This window comes from Diaphorina citri, unplaced genomic scaffold (assembly GCF_000475195.1).
Source record: "Diaphorina citri unplaced genomic scaffold, Diaci psyllid genome assembly version 1.1 scaffold178, whole genome shotgun sequence".
Taxonomy (NCBI): domain Eukaryota; kingdom Metazoa; phylum Arthropoda; class Insecta; order Hemiptera; family Psyllidae; genus Diaphorina; species Diaphorina citri.
Window position 1 is genome coordinate 159277 of NW_007377615.1, and position 17238 is coordinate 176514.

General features: G+C 36.3%; 1 protein-coding gene across 5 annotated transcripts in view; it reads right to left on the minus strand.

The window, feature by feature from the left end:
* LOC103505491 overlaps positions 1-17238 on the minus strand; it is a 136513-nt gene that overhangs the window by 14195 nt on the left and 105080 nt on the right. The window contains exon 2 of one of the 5 annotated variants that reach the window (XM_026820820.1): positions 1635-1858. The exons of the other annotated variants lie outside the window; for them this stretch is intronic. Coding sequence (XP_026676621.1) covers positions 1772-1858 — 87 coding nt within the window. The 3' untranslated portion in view covers positions 1635-1771. Of the gene's footprint in view, positions 1-1634; positions 1859-17238 lie in introns of those variants that run through there. 5 annotated transcript variants of the gene reach the window in all.

Consider the following 17238-nt stretch of genomic DNA (forward strand, 5'->3'; position numbering starts at 1 on the left):
ATTCCAAGACAGTATTAACATACATTTTACATAGCTATGTATACATATGTACCTACACAATATGACATTACCTAGTAACTATGTTCGCTTATCTATTTACTTGAGAAAAAAAAACTAGGCCAACGTGTAAAATGTTCTCTAGACTCAAGTTATGCAATGTAACCCAGCTAATCCCCTAATAAGCTTTCCCTTTCCCAATGGCAAGTGAGAGAACATACTCCCAATGTCAGCGAATGATATAACAAGGGGAACACACGGTTCATTGAAATTTTCGCAGTGTAGCATAAAATGAGGCGAAAGCGATGTGCAAGTATTAGTATGTTTTCTCTCAAAGGAGATAGGAGATAGGAATTGTAACTACTGAAGCGTTTAGTGACGTGACCTACCTAAATATTGATGGTACTCACACATCACATAATATCTAATCACTGGTTCCAGATTTCCAAAAACGGTCTCCATAATGGAATCCATTGTTAGGGGCACCGTTTTTAGCTAAATTTACGGACAACCTATTCATTCAAATCTCCAGGTTTTCGAATATTTGAATTCACTGAATATAAAATTATCTTAGTATTAAATATTTATTGCCAACTGTTGAATAATATGATAATCACGCGCTTGCTGAATCTCACATTTTTTGATCATGTGTGAAAAATGTTCTGAGATGAAAAGATGAGCGAGAAAGAAAGAGAGCCGAGAGAACAGTATCAAGTTCAATATGCTTGTGATTGTATAACCTGACCATTTTTCCCAAGAGGCTTATCAAGCCCCGCTATGCCCTATTCGTGATATTCAAATCAAGTTTAGATAACCTTTTAATGTACAAAGACAAACTTGTATTACTATTTTATTTTTTATTGCAATGTTGTAGTTTCCAGAAGATTATGAGTAGTTTTCTATCGATTCAAAGTAAAGCTTTATATCAGTTCAAAATGAAGCAGTTCTCATTAGTAAAAGAAAATTGGATTCCCTAAGGACTAATTTCGATACCTTTTAGTAGATGAGTATAAGCAGGGAAGGTATTCCAGGTATTCCAGAAAAGCAGAACTCCTCTGATATAGGGGTATCATGGGCTCTTCATAGTCTTGAGTCTCTTCAAAGGACTTTTCAATCCTAATTACGTATCTGGAATCTGGATATTAGAATAACAAAAGTAGTCAGTAAATTATAACCTGCCACTAGAAACTCTAAAAACAGAATATTCATACTTTTCTCTCTCTCTCATCGGCTGAGCATCTCTTGTTCAGAGAGTAATTCTACTCTAAAACATCAAGATTTCCAAGTAGGTATATAAATATTTCTGTCATTATAAACTATGTATCAAAACAAATACACATGGCGTTTTCCAAATGTACATACATAATTACATAGATATACATTATTATACATTGGGGCTGGGTAGTACATAAACATATAATATGGAGGGATACAGAAACACCGGATATTTCTGTGATTTCACACTCATGATGAGAATGTACGAATGTTGGAGACATAGGACATTTCACATATGTCAGAGACATGTTCAGTACATTTCACAAACGTACCCTTACGCCCTGGGAGGTTCCTTTTTTTGCTGACTTCAGTACAAATCTAAATTTACCAACCTATTTAAGTGCGAAGGTGTTGAGAGAAATCTATTTAGGTAACTAGATATTCAGTAGAGGGGATTTTATTCTCTCTCATGGAGTGGTATCTTTGTAACAGAAATTTTACCAAGCAAATCTGACTTGCTAAAAATCAGGTTGCATAAGCCAATGGTTTAACTAGCATTCTACGAATAACTTACCCAGGGTTCGATTTCGAGTGACCTACTAAATCGGAAAGTCGAATAATGAAGCGTGCATATTGAGATATTTACCTGAAACAAACAGAAAGAACTTGGATAAGTATTAATGTTAACTTGATAAAGTGAGAATGTTGGAAATTCAAGATCATATCTCTAAGCACAAAATTTGGTTTTTCTTAGGAAATACATTTTTACAATCAAAGAAGCATACTCTCTTTCAAACTTGGGAAGAATACATCAATACATCTGTATGCACCCATATACTAACCTCAAAATACAAGTTTGGATGCAAGAAAATGAAAGTTACAGCAAGCCATTTACAAGTACTTGTTCATGTGCGTTGCACCTCAGAATATATTATGAATTATGATGTACATAATGCATCCAAGATGACATCATTTGACACTGACACAAATCATAAGTTAAAATATCAGACACGTCACGATATCTAATAAAAGACTCCCCACTAGTGTTAGAGTAGACATAACATCGTAAAGTCTGACAAGTCTACGATATCTAATGGAAGTCCCATGGACATAAATCATAACACTCACCATCTTTATTTTATGAGTGGTGCCATAGCTACCCATGAAGAAGATACTCTGGAGAGAGAGAGAGAAAAAAAAAGGTCAAAATACTTGAAAGCTTTTGACAGTACGGTCAAAGTAAAGTACTGCCAATAACTGTTGAGCCATAGAGTCAAAACCAGGGCTGGCTTGTATCTCGACTGTCTTGAATGTTGGTCATTCAATAGACAAGTAGTTGATCCATGCCTACCCGGTTATAACCCTATCTTTAGAACTTATCTGAGTTGAAGAGAGCTCAGATAGTACCACTGGTTAATACCACTGAGCTTCTATCAAGAGTACCTACTATTACTTGAGTACTGTGATAATACTAAGTACCAGTCAGTTAATTCATGGTGCAATCTTATACGTCAGGAAAAGTCAGGTGACTAAAAATACTGACCGGCCCTACAGGGTATGAACAAATTTTATCAAGAGACCACATAGTAGTATACAGGGTGTTCAATTGTTCATACACAAAAAGCCCAATCAGAGGCTTAGGTGTAAGGACAAACAGCCCTAAAGGATGGGTTAAGCTTCTACGATGACAGGGTGTTACACAAATTTCAGTGTTTGTCAACGTAGGGTAGGAAACACAAAGAAATCAGACAGAATCAAGGAGAAGCCACATAAGAACAAAAGCTGGAAGCAACATGAGCTTTAAATGAACGTGGGAATAATTATTGAGACAATATTGACATGCTGTGAGAAAATTGATTTCAAATCACAAATTAAGGATTAATGTGGTTAAAATGAAATAGGAATGGGGGGAATAAGGAGGACAAGAAGAAGGCAGAGGCAGACGGGAGAAAAAGGAGATACATAACAAATAATGAAAGTAGAGATATGTATTTAGAAGGGAGGAAACTTATGGAGTTGAGATAAAGTTTAGGAACTTAGGAGGAGAGTAAAGAACATTGGAGAACATTAAAGACAAAGTGAATACTAAATAGGTAATTAGGTACTGGTACAGGTACACTGATATTAGAGAACTCTCCTACATACCTCATCCTCCTTTGATAACCTCTTCTCATGCGGACTCGTACTGCGACCTCAATGAGGTTAGTATTTTGGTTACGAGGCTTTTGAGAAGTTAACCCTTTGGACGAAATCGTTAGTGCGACCTGAACAGCAATGAAACAGCTGCTACATTAGACTCGTGTGGTCAGGTCTGTGTAGTAGTATGCCCATGAGGTTGGTTATTTTGGTTCCTATACGCTTTTGGAAATTTTACAGGATTTACACGAGGAAATATGGTGGTACATATAAGAAGAAAGTAAGAAAGAAAATAGAAAATGAAAGAGACCAGAAATACAGGTAATGTGGCGATAGCCAATTTCGTTAAGTACACCTGAGTTCGATTTTTTTTCTTCTGTAAGTTGAATTTGAATTATCCACGATTTTCCCTCCTCAGAAGCCCATTTTCCTCCTCTCTTTTCAAGGAAAACACGAAATTCAACTCAATTTCTACAAGGAAATCAGTTCCCATGACTTCCAAGATTTTTCTCGTGGATTTCTTTGGTAACTCAAACGATCACGATATCAAACACCGAATTAGATGTGAAACTTTTGAAATTAGGTACCTATCATGCTGCCAAATTTCCATCAATCTTTTATGAATAGATTCCTATCTTTAGTTGGTTAAGGAAAAAATAAAGGCAAATCCCGACAGCCCCAAGTAAATCAAAAACTCTTTTCAGGACTTTAGCCTTTTAATCCTGTGGAATATTTTCAACCATGAACCCTATTCACAACTTTTTTCCTACAAGAATATTTCCAACACTCTATATTCCCTTTCATCATCAACTTGAGACTCCTTTCAGTGTTTTTCCTTCATGAATCACCCGTCAGCGGGTGATAAATTATAAATTCAAGGCATCATACTTGACTGCTAGGGCACCATATACAACTTGCTAGTAGTTCCGGTGTTTGGATCAGAGGAACATAAAATTATTTAAAACCATACAAAAATCATCGAGCTTTTCTGATTGTGAGATTTGCGACCCCATACACAAAAAGTCCAAACTGAGGCTTAGGTGTAGGGGCTGGACAGCTCCAAAGGATGGGTTAAGCTTCTACGAATCTACGATTGTGGGATTTTATCGGCAGTTCGGCACTTAGCAGTTTGCAAAGCATCTTTACGTAGTACCTAATCAATAAACCATGTAGAATTCCAGATTCTTAGCAGCTAAAAGTAAGTTAAATCAGCATGTTACCATTATTTTTCGGGGATCCTCAAAGAATGTTTCACATATTTCAAAACGATCATCATTTTCCATTTTTTCCTTCAAAAAGTCCCCTTTCAAAATGAAAACCCGACTTATCCCGAACAAGTTTCATTGAACTCGTCAGCACGGGAGACAGGCTGGAAAACTGTATGCAGTGTACGTGCCAGCTTTAGTGAAGTTTCAATTTCATCTTTACATAACCCTAGTGATGTCAGTTTCATGTTTTGTTAACTTTAGGTATGTTAGTTCATTTCTAGTGCAAAATGTACCTGATTCAACATGAGATTGGAGATCCGGTGCTAAGCTAAATCCTTTCTTAGTAGTCTTAGTACCAAGATAAGGTAATTCTAATTCTATTCTTTGTATATTCTTCACTTCTCCACTGAGAAAAGCAGTTAGGTCCGCCACTCCTTGTGTTGGTTCAGCATGAATAAGAATTTAGTTATTCAACTGTGGCACTAACGTGAGTTATGGATTGGGTTAAAGGTATTAATTAAATTACCTTATATAAATGTTAATAATAATAATAATAATTAAATCCAAACCCTGCCACAAAATTCACTCCCCCCCCCCGCTAGTATTAGGAGGGATAGGGGTATGCTAGCATGGCAGGGGAGAGCCTTATCACTCGTTCTAATCTAACGAGTTATTTAGCCTGGTATTTCTGCAGAGACCAGTGGAGTCCATACTACTGTAACGTTAACTAAGGGCTAAGCAAGCACAATACTGTTTCATTGTGACGGTTACTATATTATAATAATCATGTACATATGCATTTATAACCGTCATTTTCTCAACAGTTTCGTTGGGTTTTCTTCTTCAAAGAAAGAGAAACCCGAGAGCTATATACCTAAACAAATACCTATTCTTCTAATTATATTACTGGTAACTGGTAATTCTTAGCAGCTAAAAGTAAGTTGAATCAGCATGTTACCACTATTTTTCGGGGATCCTCAAAGAATGTTTCACATATTTCAAAACGATCATCATTTTCCATTTTTCCCTTCAAAAAGTCCCCTTTCAAAATGGAAACCCGACTTATCCCGAACAAGTTTCATTGAACTCGTCAGCACGGGAGACAGGCTGGAAAACTGTATGCAGTGTACGTGCCAGCTTTCTCTCGTTTTACCCCCTACATGAGAACCCCTCTTGTAAAATACATTTTCTGAATCGAGATGTGCGTTCAGATGCAAGTTTGTAATGCAGAATATTTCGGATTTTTGGCCGTTTGTTGGTTTTCCCAGTTTGGGTAGTGAGGCTTTTTACTGTCCATTAGTTTTCAATATTTACAACCAAAATACTAGTTGGGTAGTGAGAAAAACGTAAACGAGAGAAAAATAGAAGGTCAAAACTAGAGAAGAAAGAAAAAAAGGAGTTAAGGCTGAAAAAAACTCAGTGACACAAGGATAAAGCGAAAATAATAAGTGGCATACAAAAAATATAAATCATATGGATAGCAAAAAAAGGAAAATGTTTTAGGATGTCAAACCTCTAAAAATCATTATTCAGCGCAAAATCCTTAGGAACCAACTCAAAAATGGAAAAACTCAAGATCAACACCTCAGGGCTGTATGGGGCCACATACAGCATATCCCATATTGACATCGTTTAGTAGAAATATCTCAACAACTGGTCGAAAATATTAGAAGTTTCACAATACCATATGCAGATAAGGCCTAGTATTGTGTTTTTATTAATTTTGTTGAAGTTGGGCCACACCCACATTATCCCAAATGTTAAACATGCAATTCAAATAAGGTCGGGTTTTACCGCTGTGGATTGTCTTAGGATTCAATTCGAGATTGACCTGGGTATTAAAGGGAAATCTTTGTTTCATCTCAATCCCGAGTTGGTACTCGAGCACAAGTACATAAGACTAGTCCTAAAATTTAACTTAGTTGAATTTCAATTACTCATTGTTATAATTTTGCTGACAACCTATTCATGATATTCAGGTGTGCCAAAATACACGACACGTCATTGCTAGACAAAACCAAAATGGTACTTAAGTGCCACTTGTCGAGTAGAGAACTATTATTGACTTATTAGCTTATTACGAAAGCAGGTACTTGTCATTTCAGCTAGACAACGATAGTGAAAATTATTACCTCTTCAGTTGTGTAATAAATAGAAAATTATTCAGTCATCCTATTGAATGATTCACTATTTTCCTGATAGAAATTGATACCCATTTGACGTAATTGAAGAATATGTTAAGAAAATCATTTTCTACTAAGTATGACTAATTCTTTATTTTTTCGATCCACTTTTTAATTAAAATGAGCTCATGGTAATTATGAGTATCAGTAGATCTCATTCATGGTAAATATGAGCAGGTATGTTATTTGAGCCATTCTGTATAAGAGTCTATGAGACCTCGCCTTATGGTCTAGACATGGGTATTTGAGTCTATCCTGTTGCCAAGTTACCTCAATTATTTTAAATTTTATGGTGGGAAATTATTCTATTCAAACCAAGTGCTTCAGTTTTTATTATGAGTTTCAAATGTGTACGTCACAGTGACGAAGTGACGTAGGACATAGGATAAAGTGACTTAAATAAATTTATCTAAACCAAGGCTCATAAAATAGGCCATCTCGTTATCACTTGACCAGCTCGGTAGATTTTGTCAGCTCAGACCTACATGATAGAATTAGCTAGAACCTATCGACTAACAATTCGAACATGGTAGAATTAGCTAGTCGAGACTCATACATGACGTCAATAGCTAATTCTCACTAGACGTGCTAATTATTAGGACACAGGTATCGCTCGTTAGGTGAGTGCAACTACTTATATGGTGACAAATGGAATTAGTACTCGAAAAAAGGCAGTTAGTACCTACTCGTGCCGGATGTTAACAGTTGTTAGGTTGTTACCTAGTCACTAGTGTACTATTGGACAACAGTAAGCAGAAAAGAACCATCCATATAATAATAATGAGAATGGTTTATTTTAATGTAACTATAAAAATATCTTCCTTTTGTTCCTATATAAGTACCCCCAATGGTACTTTTCATAATGGTTATATACATAATATATAACGGGGATTGCCTTATGGATTGTTCTTTTCTGCCTTTTATGCTGTGCCATTCTGCCATTATGGTACTATTTTCAGAGATGTGCAAAATGCTTTTGAAAACCAATTTGAAATGCAAAATGTAAAATGCCTCTAGAAAACCAATTTGAAATGTAAATTAAAGTACAATTTTGCGCAACCAAGTACCAAGAAATCAATGTAAAGGAAACAGGTAGGTTTGTTTTCGAGTCAAGGTAAATGTATTTGACGGTCTGACTAACACAATTCCAAAAGTTCACTTGTAAACTTGCCAATCTTTTAATGTTTGCTCATTTTTTCCCTTTTAAATTTAAAAAAAAATATTTCTTAAGAGAAGTTTTTGTTGGTGTTATAAAAGATGTAGATTTGTTAGCGCAAATAGTCACAGGAGTCTGGTAGTTCTGACAACACATTTATCTTCATAATTAGGTAATTCATTACCAGTAATACTTTCTCACAATTTATTTACGGCTGATTTCTCTCTTTAGAGGCGCCAGGCGCCAAAGTGGCATTTGTAGCCTCGGTACACCAAAAGAAGAGCTCAAAATACGCTTAGGTTTAGTTGTCACACTTAGTTCATATCTCAGAATAGATTATTTTCTAGTGACGTGAGCTCCAGTAGACTCTTATCATTAATTAAATTGAAACCATTTCACAACTTTTGTTTACGACCGAAGCAAATTAACACCAAGTTTGTCCAATAATAAAGGACTCGTAAAATACTGAAGAGAGTTGATAATACTGATTAAAAAAAGAGAGTCCACAGTAAATTAGATCAATTTGAATCCACCGCTATCCAGGCCAAGTTCACTTAAGGTCCACCCACAAGATTCTACTCAAGGAGGTTGCAACAGAATTGACAGATTAGTTTGAGACGTCTTGAATGAAGTCGTAGATTGGTGAAGAGTCTGAAATATTTGGCAACAGAGTAAGTTAGATATATATTATGTTTTATAAAAATATATGTAAAATTATTTCTTCTTCTTCTTCTTCTTCTTCTTCTTCTACCACAGAAACATATTGATTGGGTTTGTTTACAAATATGGGAGGGTGGGAGGGAGTGGGGAATTGGGGATTGCCACCAGACCACATGCAAATCAATTAATATTTAAGAATAAATAGTAGTAGGTCTGGTATTTCTTGAACTAAATCACACTGTACTGTCCAACACTCGAGGAAACTTAAAAGTTGCCAACAATATGGGAAAGTACAAAACCATGGCACGCTTCATATGACACACGCGGAAAGTTTGTGGAAAATCAACAATTTTGTAGGACAAGAGGAAAATTAAAACGATTTAATAATATTAGTTAAATAAATAGAATCTTGGATATTATCTGGGTTTGTCCAAGTTATAAAATGCTAGCAGACACGTGGTGCTTGGGAATTTCCCTCCAGATTTCAAATATTCAAAGAACCAAAACAGAATAACATAAGAATAGCATAACTAGCGGATAACTAGCAATAAAGAGGCAGAAAAGTTAGCGGAAAAGATTGAAAGTTAGAGGAAAATACTCTCATTTTAGTCACAGAAAACACATCAACACACATTTTGCAATCCCTGTACAAATTTTCCACAATGGTGCAAAGCAAAATATGGTGAGGTTTAGAACATAATTATTGCATGAGATGTTTGGGATGTCACAATAAATGTGTTGTTGTGGGAGCTGGTAGCTCATCATGGAAAACTACACGGACTGAACAAATACAGTTGTGCTATCAGAGACTGGCAGTACAATGGTATGCTGACATGCCAAAGTAAATAATCACACAGGTATTAGACTATTAGAGGTACGTGGGGATCTATTACTACAAAAAACCCCAGATAAGATAAACGAAGTAGAAAATTGGCTTCTGGAATTACAATAATAATTATGTTGAAAATATTTGCTAGACAAGGAGCAAGTTGTTTTTATGATAGTGTTAGACTACAGATTCTTGAAATTATTTAAAACCATACAAAAATCATCGAGCTTTTCTGATTGTGAGATTTGCGACCCCATACACAAAAAGCCCAAAGTGAGGCTTGGGTGTAGGGGCTGGACAGCTCCAAAGGATGGGTTAAGTTTCTACGAATCTACGACTGTGGGATTTTATCGGCAGTTCGGCACTTAGCAGTTTGCAAAGCATCTTTACGTAGTACCTAATCAATAAACCATGTAGAATTCCAGAGTTCAGAGTAGGAACAAAAGTGCACATCCGCTTGGACCCAAACTTGGAAGTTAGAAGCCAAACTCCTCAAATTTCCAAACGGGCAAGATGTAAGTAGTTCTGATGTTGAGCAGGTAAAGAATCGAAAACAATGACGTTACACTAGGCAGTATTGGCAGAAGCTCAAACGAAAATATCCAACGCCCCTCACCTTTATAAAATATGACCTATGATGTCACAACAGGATTGTCGTCATGACCAGTAGCCTTGCAATGGATGTCTCCAAACTACTCGACAATACACATAAATCATGTATTGCAAAAGATACAGCGGGAAAGACAATTATTTGAAAATCAAAAAGACATCAAACAAAGGAGCCTTGGGAAAATTCTGTTCAGAGTGGCGTAGTTAGGAGCTCCGATATTCTGAAAATCCATTTTTACCTCGACAGACCTTTGTCAAATCAAATGCAAAACAGCAATGAGAAGAGGATAAAATGAAAATATTTCCATGATCTCCACTCTGTTCATTTCAATATCATGAAACGTTTAGGAATATTCGAATCAAGTAGGTACTTAATTTAATTGTTTCGAGTAAGCAATTGGACAGAGCAGTATAAAAATTGCCATTTTCATTATCTTCATAGTTTCTTTAATTGTAATTTGCTGTTATCAATTATAGTTACATGTCAACTGGAGATTGTGTTAGATCACAATTAATAGACTTGACATCGACAATACACATAAATCATGTATTGCAAAAGATACAGCGGGAAAGACAATTATTTGAAAATCAACAAGACATCAAACAAAGAAGCCTTGGGAAAATTCTGTTCAGAGTGGCGTAGTTATGAGCTCCGATATTCTGAAAATCCATCTTTACCTCGACAGACCTTTGTCAAATCAAATGCAAAACAGCAATGAGAAGAGGATAAAATGAAAACATTTCCATGATCTCCACTCTGTTCATTTCAATATCATGAAACGTTTAGGAATATTCGGATCAAGTAGGTACTTAATTTAATTGTTTCGAGTAAGCAATTGGACAGAGCAGTATAAAAATTGCCATTTTCATTATCTCCATAGTTTCTTTAATTGTAATTTGCTGTTATCAATTATAGTTACATGTCAACTGGAGATTGTGTTAGATCACAATTAATAGACTTGACTAAAGAGAATAAATAGAGAGAAGTATTTTGTCTCACAGACGCTGTACACTCCCACGTCTTCTGGATTGCAAAATCAGTGTTGAAACTAACACTCGTATTTATGAACAAGAATGATCGTTCTTAGAACAGTCTCAAGTCAAAATTGACCAATCAAATGCCTTGAGACTATGCTTAGCATTTTCACGAATTTCTTATTCTATTAGGATCAATAGAATGAGTTTTTTCCTTTACTTTTTTTTTATTTAGGTGGATGGAGAAGGGATGGAGGGAGAGTCACGAGATGGATGAATAATGAACTGCTGGACAACTTGTGACAATATCGTGCAACTCATCAGGAATAATGAGAAAACAAAACGAATTATCCTTATTGCGACCAAAATGACCTCATAAAAGTCTCATCACGAGACAATAACAATTTCTAGGGGTAATATCTATGGAAATAAAGGTTGAAAGGAAAGAAGGAAAAACTAACAAATTGCCATGAGTTATGTACTTTCAATACCAGTAATGCCTGATTAGCCAACCCCTTTGCAGTTGTTCTGACATATTCTTTGATTGGGGTTAGTATTCTTCCAAGTTTTATGTAATCCATACCTAGAAAAGTTTGAGAACCTCTGTCTATTCAATCAATAAGAAGGCGACATTAGAAACACTAATGCTAATGATTGTCACAATCATACAAGTGTTGATAGTGAGATTCTCATCAACTCATGATAGGAATTGTATAATCTGACCATTTTTCCCAAGAGGCTTATCAAGCCCCCCTATGCCCTATTCGTGATATTCAAATCAAGTTTAGATAACCTTTTAACGTACAAAGACAAACTTGTATTACTATTTTATTTTTTATTGCAATGTTGTAGTTTCCAGTAGATTATGAGTAGTTTTAGTTTTCTATCAAAGTAAAACTTAATATTGTGAGTAGTTTTCTATCGATTCAAAGTAAAGCTTTATATCAGTTCAAAATGAAGTTCGCAGTTCTTATTAGTAAAAGAAAATTGGATTCCCCAAGGACTAATTTCGATACCTTTTAGTAGATGAGTATAAGCAGGGAAGGTATTCCAGAAAAGCAGAACTCCTCTGATATAGGGGTATCATGGGCTCGTCATAGTCTTCAGTCTCTTCAGAGGACTTTTCAATCCTAATCTACGTTACTGGAATCTGGATATTAGTATCTGGAATCTGGATATTAGAATAACAAAAGTAGTCAGTAAATTATAACCTGCCACTAGAAACTCTAAAAACAGAATATTCATACTTCGGCCATCACCAGCACAATCACCTCAATATTCAATATACCACACCTCAATACTTCTCCATTGTTAACAATTAGAGCGAGCACCAAATGTAGGTTATGTCGCCCTGTGAAAGTCAATGAGATGTATCTCAATAGAGGAGACATTGAACAAAACGTAACGTACAATAAACATACACTAATATTTAAGGGAACAGATACAACATACAATACACATACAAATACCCTAAATACAACAGATACAACATAATGTATGGGAACATTATGGTGTTTCACTTAGACAATGTAATAAACCAATCAATTAACATACCTAGTGCCAATATGAATTTAGAGCGTTAATTATAATGTGTACCCAGATAAAATAAATACACATAATTACGGACTCTGCCTAATATTCTAGTCTAGACAGAATACTTAAGGTCGAAAGTTTTTCGTGCTAAAGGAATACTAGAGTTGCTGTCGGTTCACAAAGAATTTACCCTGTTGCAAACTTGGTTTATCTGTACAAAATACAATCAGCTTTCAACTTTGTCCATTACGATTAGAAATATCTAATGACCATCCACTCAAGTTAACAGAACTTTGCAGTTTCTTTGAAAACTTCATGAGAGCTACACAGACTTTATACTTTCAAGCTCAAACCTGAGTGCTTGCTTAGGTTCAGCAAAAAACCAGCATGATACCAAACTGGTTTATGATTGGTTGACTCAGCGCTGTAGAAGTTCTGTTAATCCTATTCAGACCGAACCAAGTTTAACTCTTTGAACGGACTCGTACTGCGACCTCAATGAGGTTAGTATTTTGGTTATGAGGCTTTTGAGAAGTTAACCCTTTGGACGAAATCGTTAGTGCGACCCGAATAGCAATGAAACAGCTGCTACATTAGACTCGTGTGGTCTGTGTAGTAGTATGCCCATGAGGTTGGTTATTTTGGTTACTACGCTTTTGGAAATTTTACGGGATTTACACGAGGAAATATGGTGGTACATATAAAAAGAAAGTAAGAAAGAAAATAGAAAATGAAAGAGACCAGAAATACAGGTAATGTGGCGATAGCCAATTTCGTTAAGTACACCTGAGTTGGAGAGGGTTAACCGAGTAAAATATTAGGAAGGGTTAGCCAACTGAGAAATTGGCCAGAGTTGATCAAACAGCTGTGAATTTATATATACAGGGTGGCTGTAAAAATATTGAATGCCATAGGTACCAAACATCCGTTGGGCCACAGCCACATTATCCCAAATGTTAAACATGCAATTCAAATAAGGTCGAGTTTTACCGCTGTGGATTGTCTTAGGTTGACCTGGGTATTAAAGGGAAATCCTTGTTTCATCTCAATCCCGAGTTGGTACTCGAGCACAAGTACATGAGACTAGTCCTAAAATTTAACTTAGTTGAATTTCAATTACTTACTCATTGTTATAATTTTGCTGACAACCTATTCATAATATTCAGGTGTGCCAAAATACACGACACGTCATTGCTAGACAAAACCAAAATGGTACTCAAGTGCCACTTGTCGAGTAGAGAACTATTATTAAGTTATTACGAAAGCAGGTACTTGTCATTTCAGCTAGACAACGATAGTGAAAATTATTACCTCTTCAGTTATGTAATAAATAGAAAATTATTCAGTCATCCTATTGAATGATTCACTATTTTCCTGATAGAAATTGATACCTATTTGACGTAATTGAAGAATATGTTAAGAAAATCATTTTCTACTAAGTATGACTAATTCTTTATTTTTTCGAAAACACTAAGATCCACTTATTAATTAAAATGAGCTCATGGTAAATATGAGTATCAGTAGATCTCATTCATGGTAAATATGAGTAGGTATGTTATTTGAGCCATTCTGTATAAGAGTCTATGAGACCTCGCCTTATGGTCTAGACATGGGTATTTGAGTCTATCCTGTTGCCAAATATGCATAGATCTACTAGCTAGGTTCAGGTTGTACAGAGATCCGATGTTGTCAGTATAGGTGCCTACAACCAAACTAACGTGCAGTTGACAACACTGTCCTATATGTTAATATGTACAAGCCTGGCAAAAAAAGGACAACAGTTCAAAATTTAAAGAATTATACGCAAAAAATTCTTCTCGAAATTTAAATTTGACCACTTTAAGAACCGGTTTCGAACATATAATTAAATTAATCGAAAAGGTGAAACAATCTAAGCATTCACCCAGGTGTTAATTTGATCTCCAATAATCAATTTAGAGAAATACGCAAATACCTACCCACCTAATTGATGATTTTTTTTTTTTTTTTGTTGATAAAAAAGGAAAAAAATCTCATTGATCCAAGAGATTACTCTTTGTAGGTCCCATTTTTCTTTCCTCTCAAGAAACCGATTTGCCCTATGGCTAAAGGAAGTCAGGAAGTAGTTATACATACCTAATTTAAAAAGGTTAATTTTGGTTCAAGATAGAGTTGCCAATATGTATAGAGTTGAGGGGGAGGGAGGGAGGGAGAGAATTCCAGGGGAGGGAGAAAGGGAGCTGGTCTACTAGAACCGAACTCCAAAATTCCAGAATCATCAGAAAGAAATTAAAATTCGTGTCTCGGTTTTGGTCAACACAGAACGAAGACAAACAGCAGTAAATTAAAACTACCCCCTCTCCCTCCCCTTGAGAAGGGAGAGAAAGGGAGGGTAGAATAATGAGGGGTACCAAGGGAAGCTGAAGGGAAAGAGGAAGAGGGAGGGACAAGGGTCATAGTAAGACATACTTAATGGACAACAGTTCAAAATTTTAAGAATTATACGCAAAAAATTCTTCACGAAATTTAAATTTTACCACTTTAAGAACCAGTTTCGAACATATAATTAAATTGATCGAAAAGGTGAAACAATCTAAGCATTCACCCAGGTGTTAATTTGATCTCCAATAATCAATTTAGAGAAATACGCAAATACCTACCCACCTAATTGATGTTTTTTTTTTCGATAAAAAAGAAAAAAAATCTCATTGATCCAAGAGATTACTCTTTATAGGTCCCATTTTTCTTTCCTCTCAAGAAACCGATTTGCCCTATGGCTAAAGGAAGTCAGGAAGTAGTTATACATAAATACCTAATTTATAAATGTTAATTTTGGTTCAAGATAGAGTTGCCAATATGTGTAGAGTTGAGGGGGAGGGAGGGAGAGAGAGAATTCCAGAGGAGGGAGAAAGTGAGCTGGTCTACTAGAACCGAACTCCAAAATTTCAGAATCATCAGAAAGAAATTAAAATTCGTGTCTCGATTTTGGTCAACACAGAACGAAGACAAACAGCAGTAAATTAAAACTACCCCCTCCCCCTCTCCTTGAGAAGGGAGCGAAGGGGAGGGTAGAATAATGAGGGGTACCAAGGGAAGCTGAAGGGAAAGAGGAAGAGGGAGGGACAAGGGTCATAGTAAGACATACTTAATTACATAATAAATATTCAGAGGAGGAGGGAGGAGGAGAGGGAGAGACAGAGGGGAGGGTTAGTTTTCTTTGGCTTCCCTCTTGTAAGGTGCCTTCACACGAGACTGAAGTCAGTCCAAAGTCCAAATAGACTGAAGTCAGTCAGCAAAATCTGTATTGGACGCAGTCCACTTTGTGACTCTGCTGGGATTTCCGGTCAAAATGCATCGCACGAATCGATAAATAAATGGAAGGGAGAGACAGAGGGGAGGGTTAGTTTTCTTTGGCTTCCCTCTTGTAAGGTGTCTTCACACGAGACTGAAGTCAGTCCAAAGTCCAAATAGACTGAAGTCAGTCCAAAACTCATCGTGAGTAGCAAAATCTGTATTGGACGCAGTCCACTTTGTGACTCTGCTGGGATTTCCGGTCAAAATGCATCGCACGAATCGATAAATAAATGGAATGGACCTGCCGTTAGGCAGAACCCCTAGTCCAAAAACAGCAAAGCTATTATGGCATATGTGAATCCAAGTACAAATTGGGATTCCGATTTCTCTAGTGGGAAAAATGGACACCAATTCAAATTGTGTACTCATGGATCCGTCATGACAGAGACAGGACTTTGGACTGAAATCAAATGGACTCGTGTGTAAGGTACCTACCTACCTTCAAGCACCTCTCCTACCCTAAAGCGGCTATAGCCTCACAAATTAACATTGAATAGTTCAGGGAGACAGCCAGTAAAGGGGGGAAGAGGAGGTTGTAACATAGCAATGTGACATGAACATAGAATAAACTGCCAAAGCATTTAAGAAGAAATTTACAGCATGCCGATAATTTATACCAAGTTCTTGAAGAGAGAGAGAGAGAGAGAGAGAGAGAGAGAGAGAGAGAGAGAGAGAGAGAGAGAGAGAGAGAGAGAGAGAGAGAGAGAGAGAGAGGGAGAGACAGAGGAGTCTGGAAGTTCTGGAGTCAATGTCTCTGATACTCCGAGAAGACAAAGAGGTCGTAGACTTCAAATTCTCTCTCCCCTTTACCTCTCTCTCCCTCTCTTTTCTGACTGAACGTGTTATCTCTCTCCCTCTGCCTGAATAAACTGAATATAATATTTATAGGTATGTATGTATATAAGTATTTATATTTCTCTCTCTCCCATCGGCTGAGCATCTCTTGTTCAGAGAGTAATTCTACTCTAAAACATCAAGATTTCCAAGTAGGTATATAAATATTTCTGTCATTATAAACTATGTATCAAAACAAATACACATGGCGTTTTCCAAATGTACATACATAATTACATAGATATACATTATTATACATTGGGGCTGGGTAGTACATAAACATATAATATGGAGGGATACAGAAACACCGGATATTTCTGTGATTTCACACTCATGATGAGAATGTACGAATGTTGGAGACATAGTACATTTCACATATGTCAGAGACATGTTCAGTACATTTCACAAACGTACCTTACGCCCTGGGAGGTTCCTTTTTTTGCTGACTTCAGTACAAATCTAAATTTACCAACCTATTTATGTGCGAAGGTGTTGAGAGAAATCTATCTAGGTAACTAGATATTCAGTAGGGGGGATTTTATTCTCTCTCATGGAGTGGTTGGTATCTTT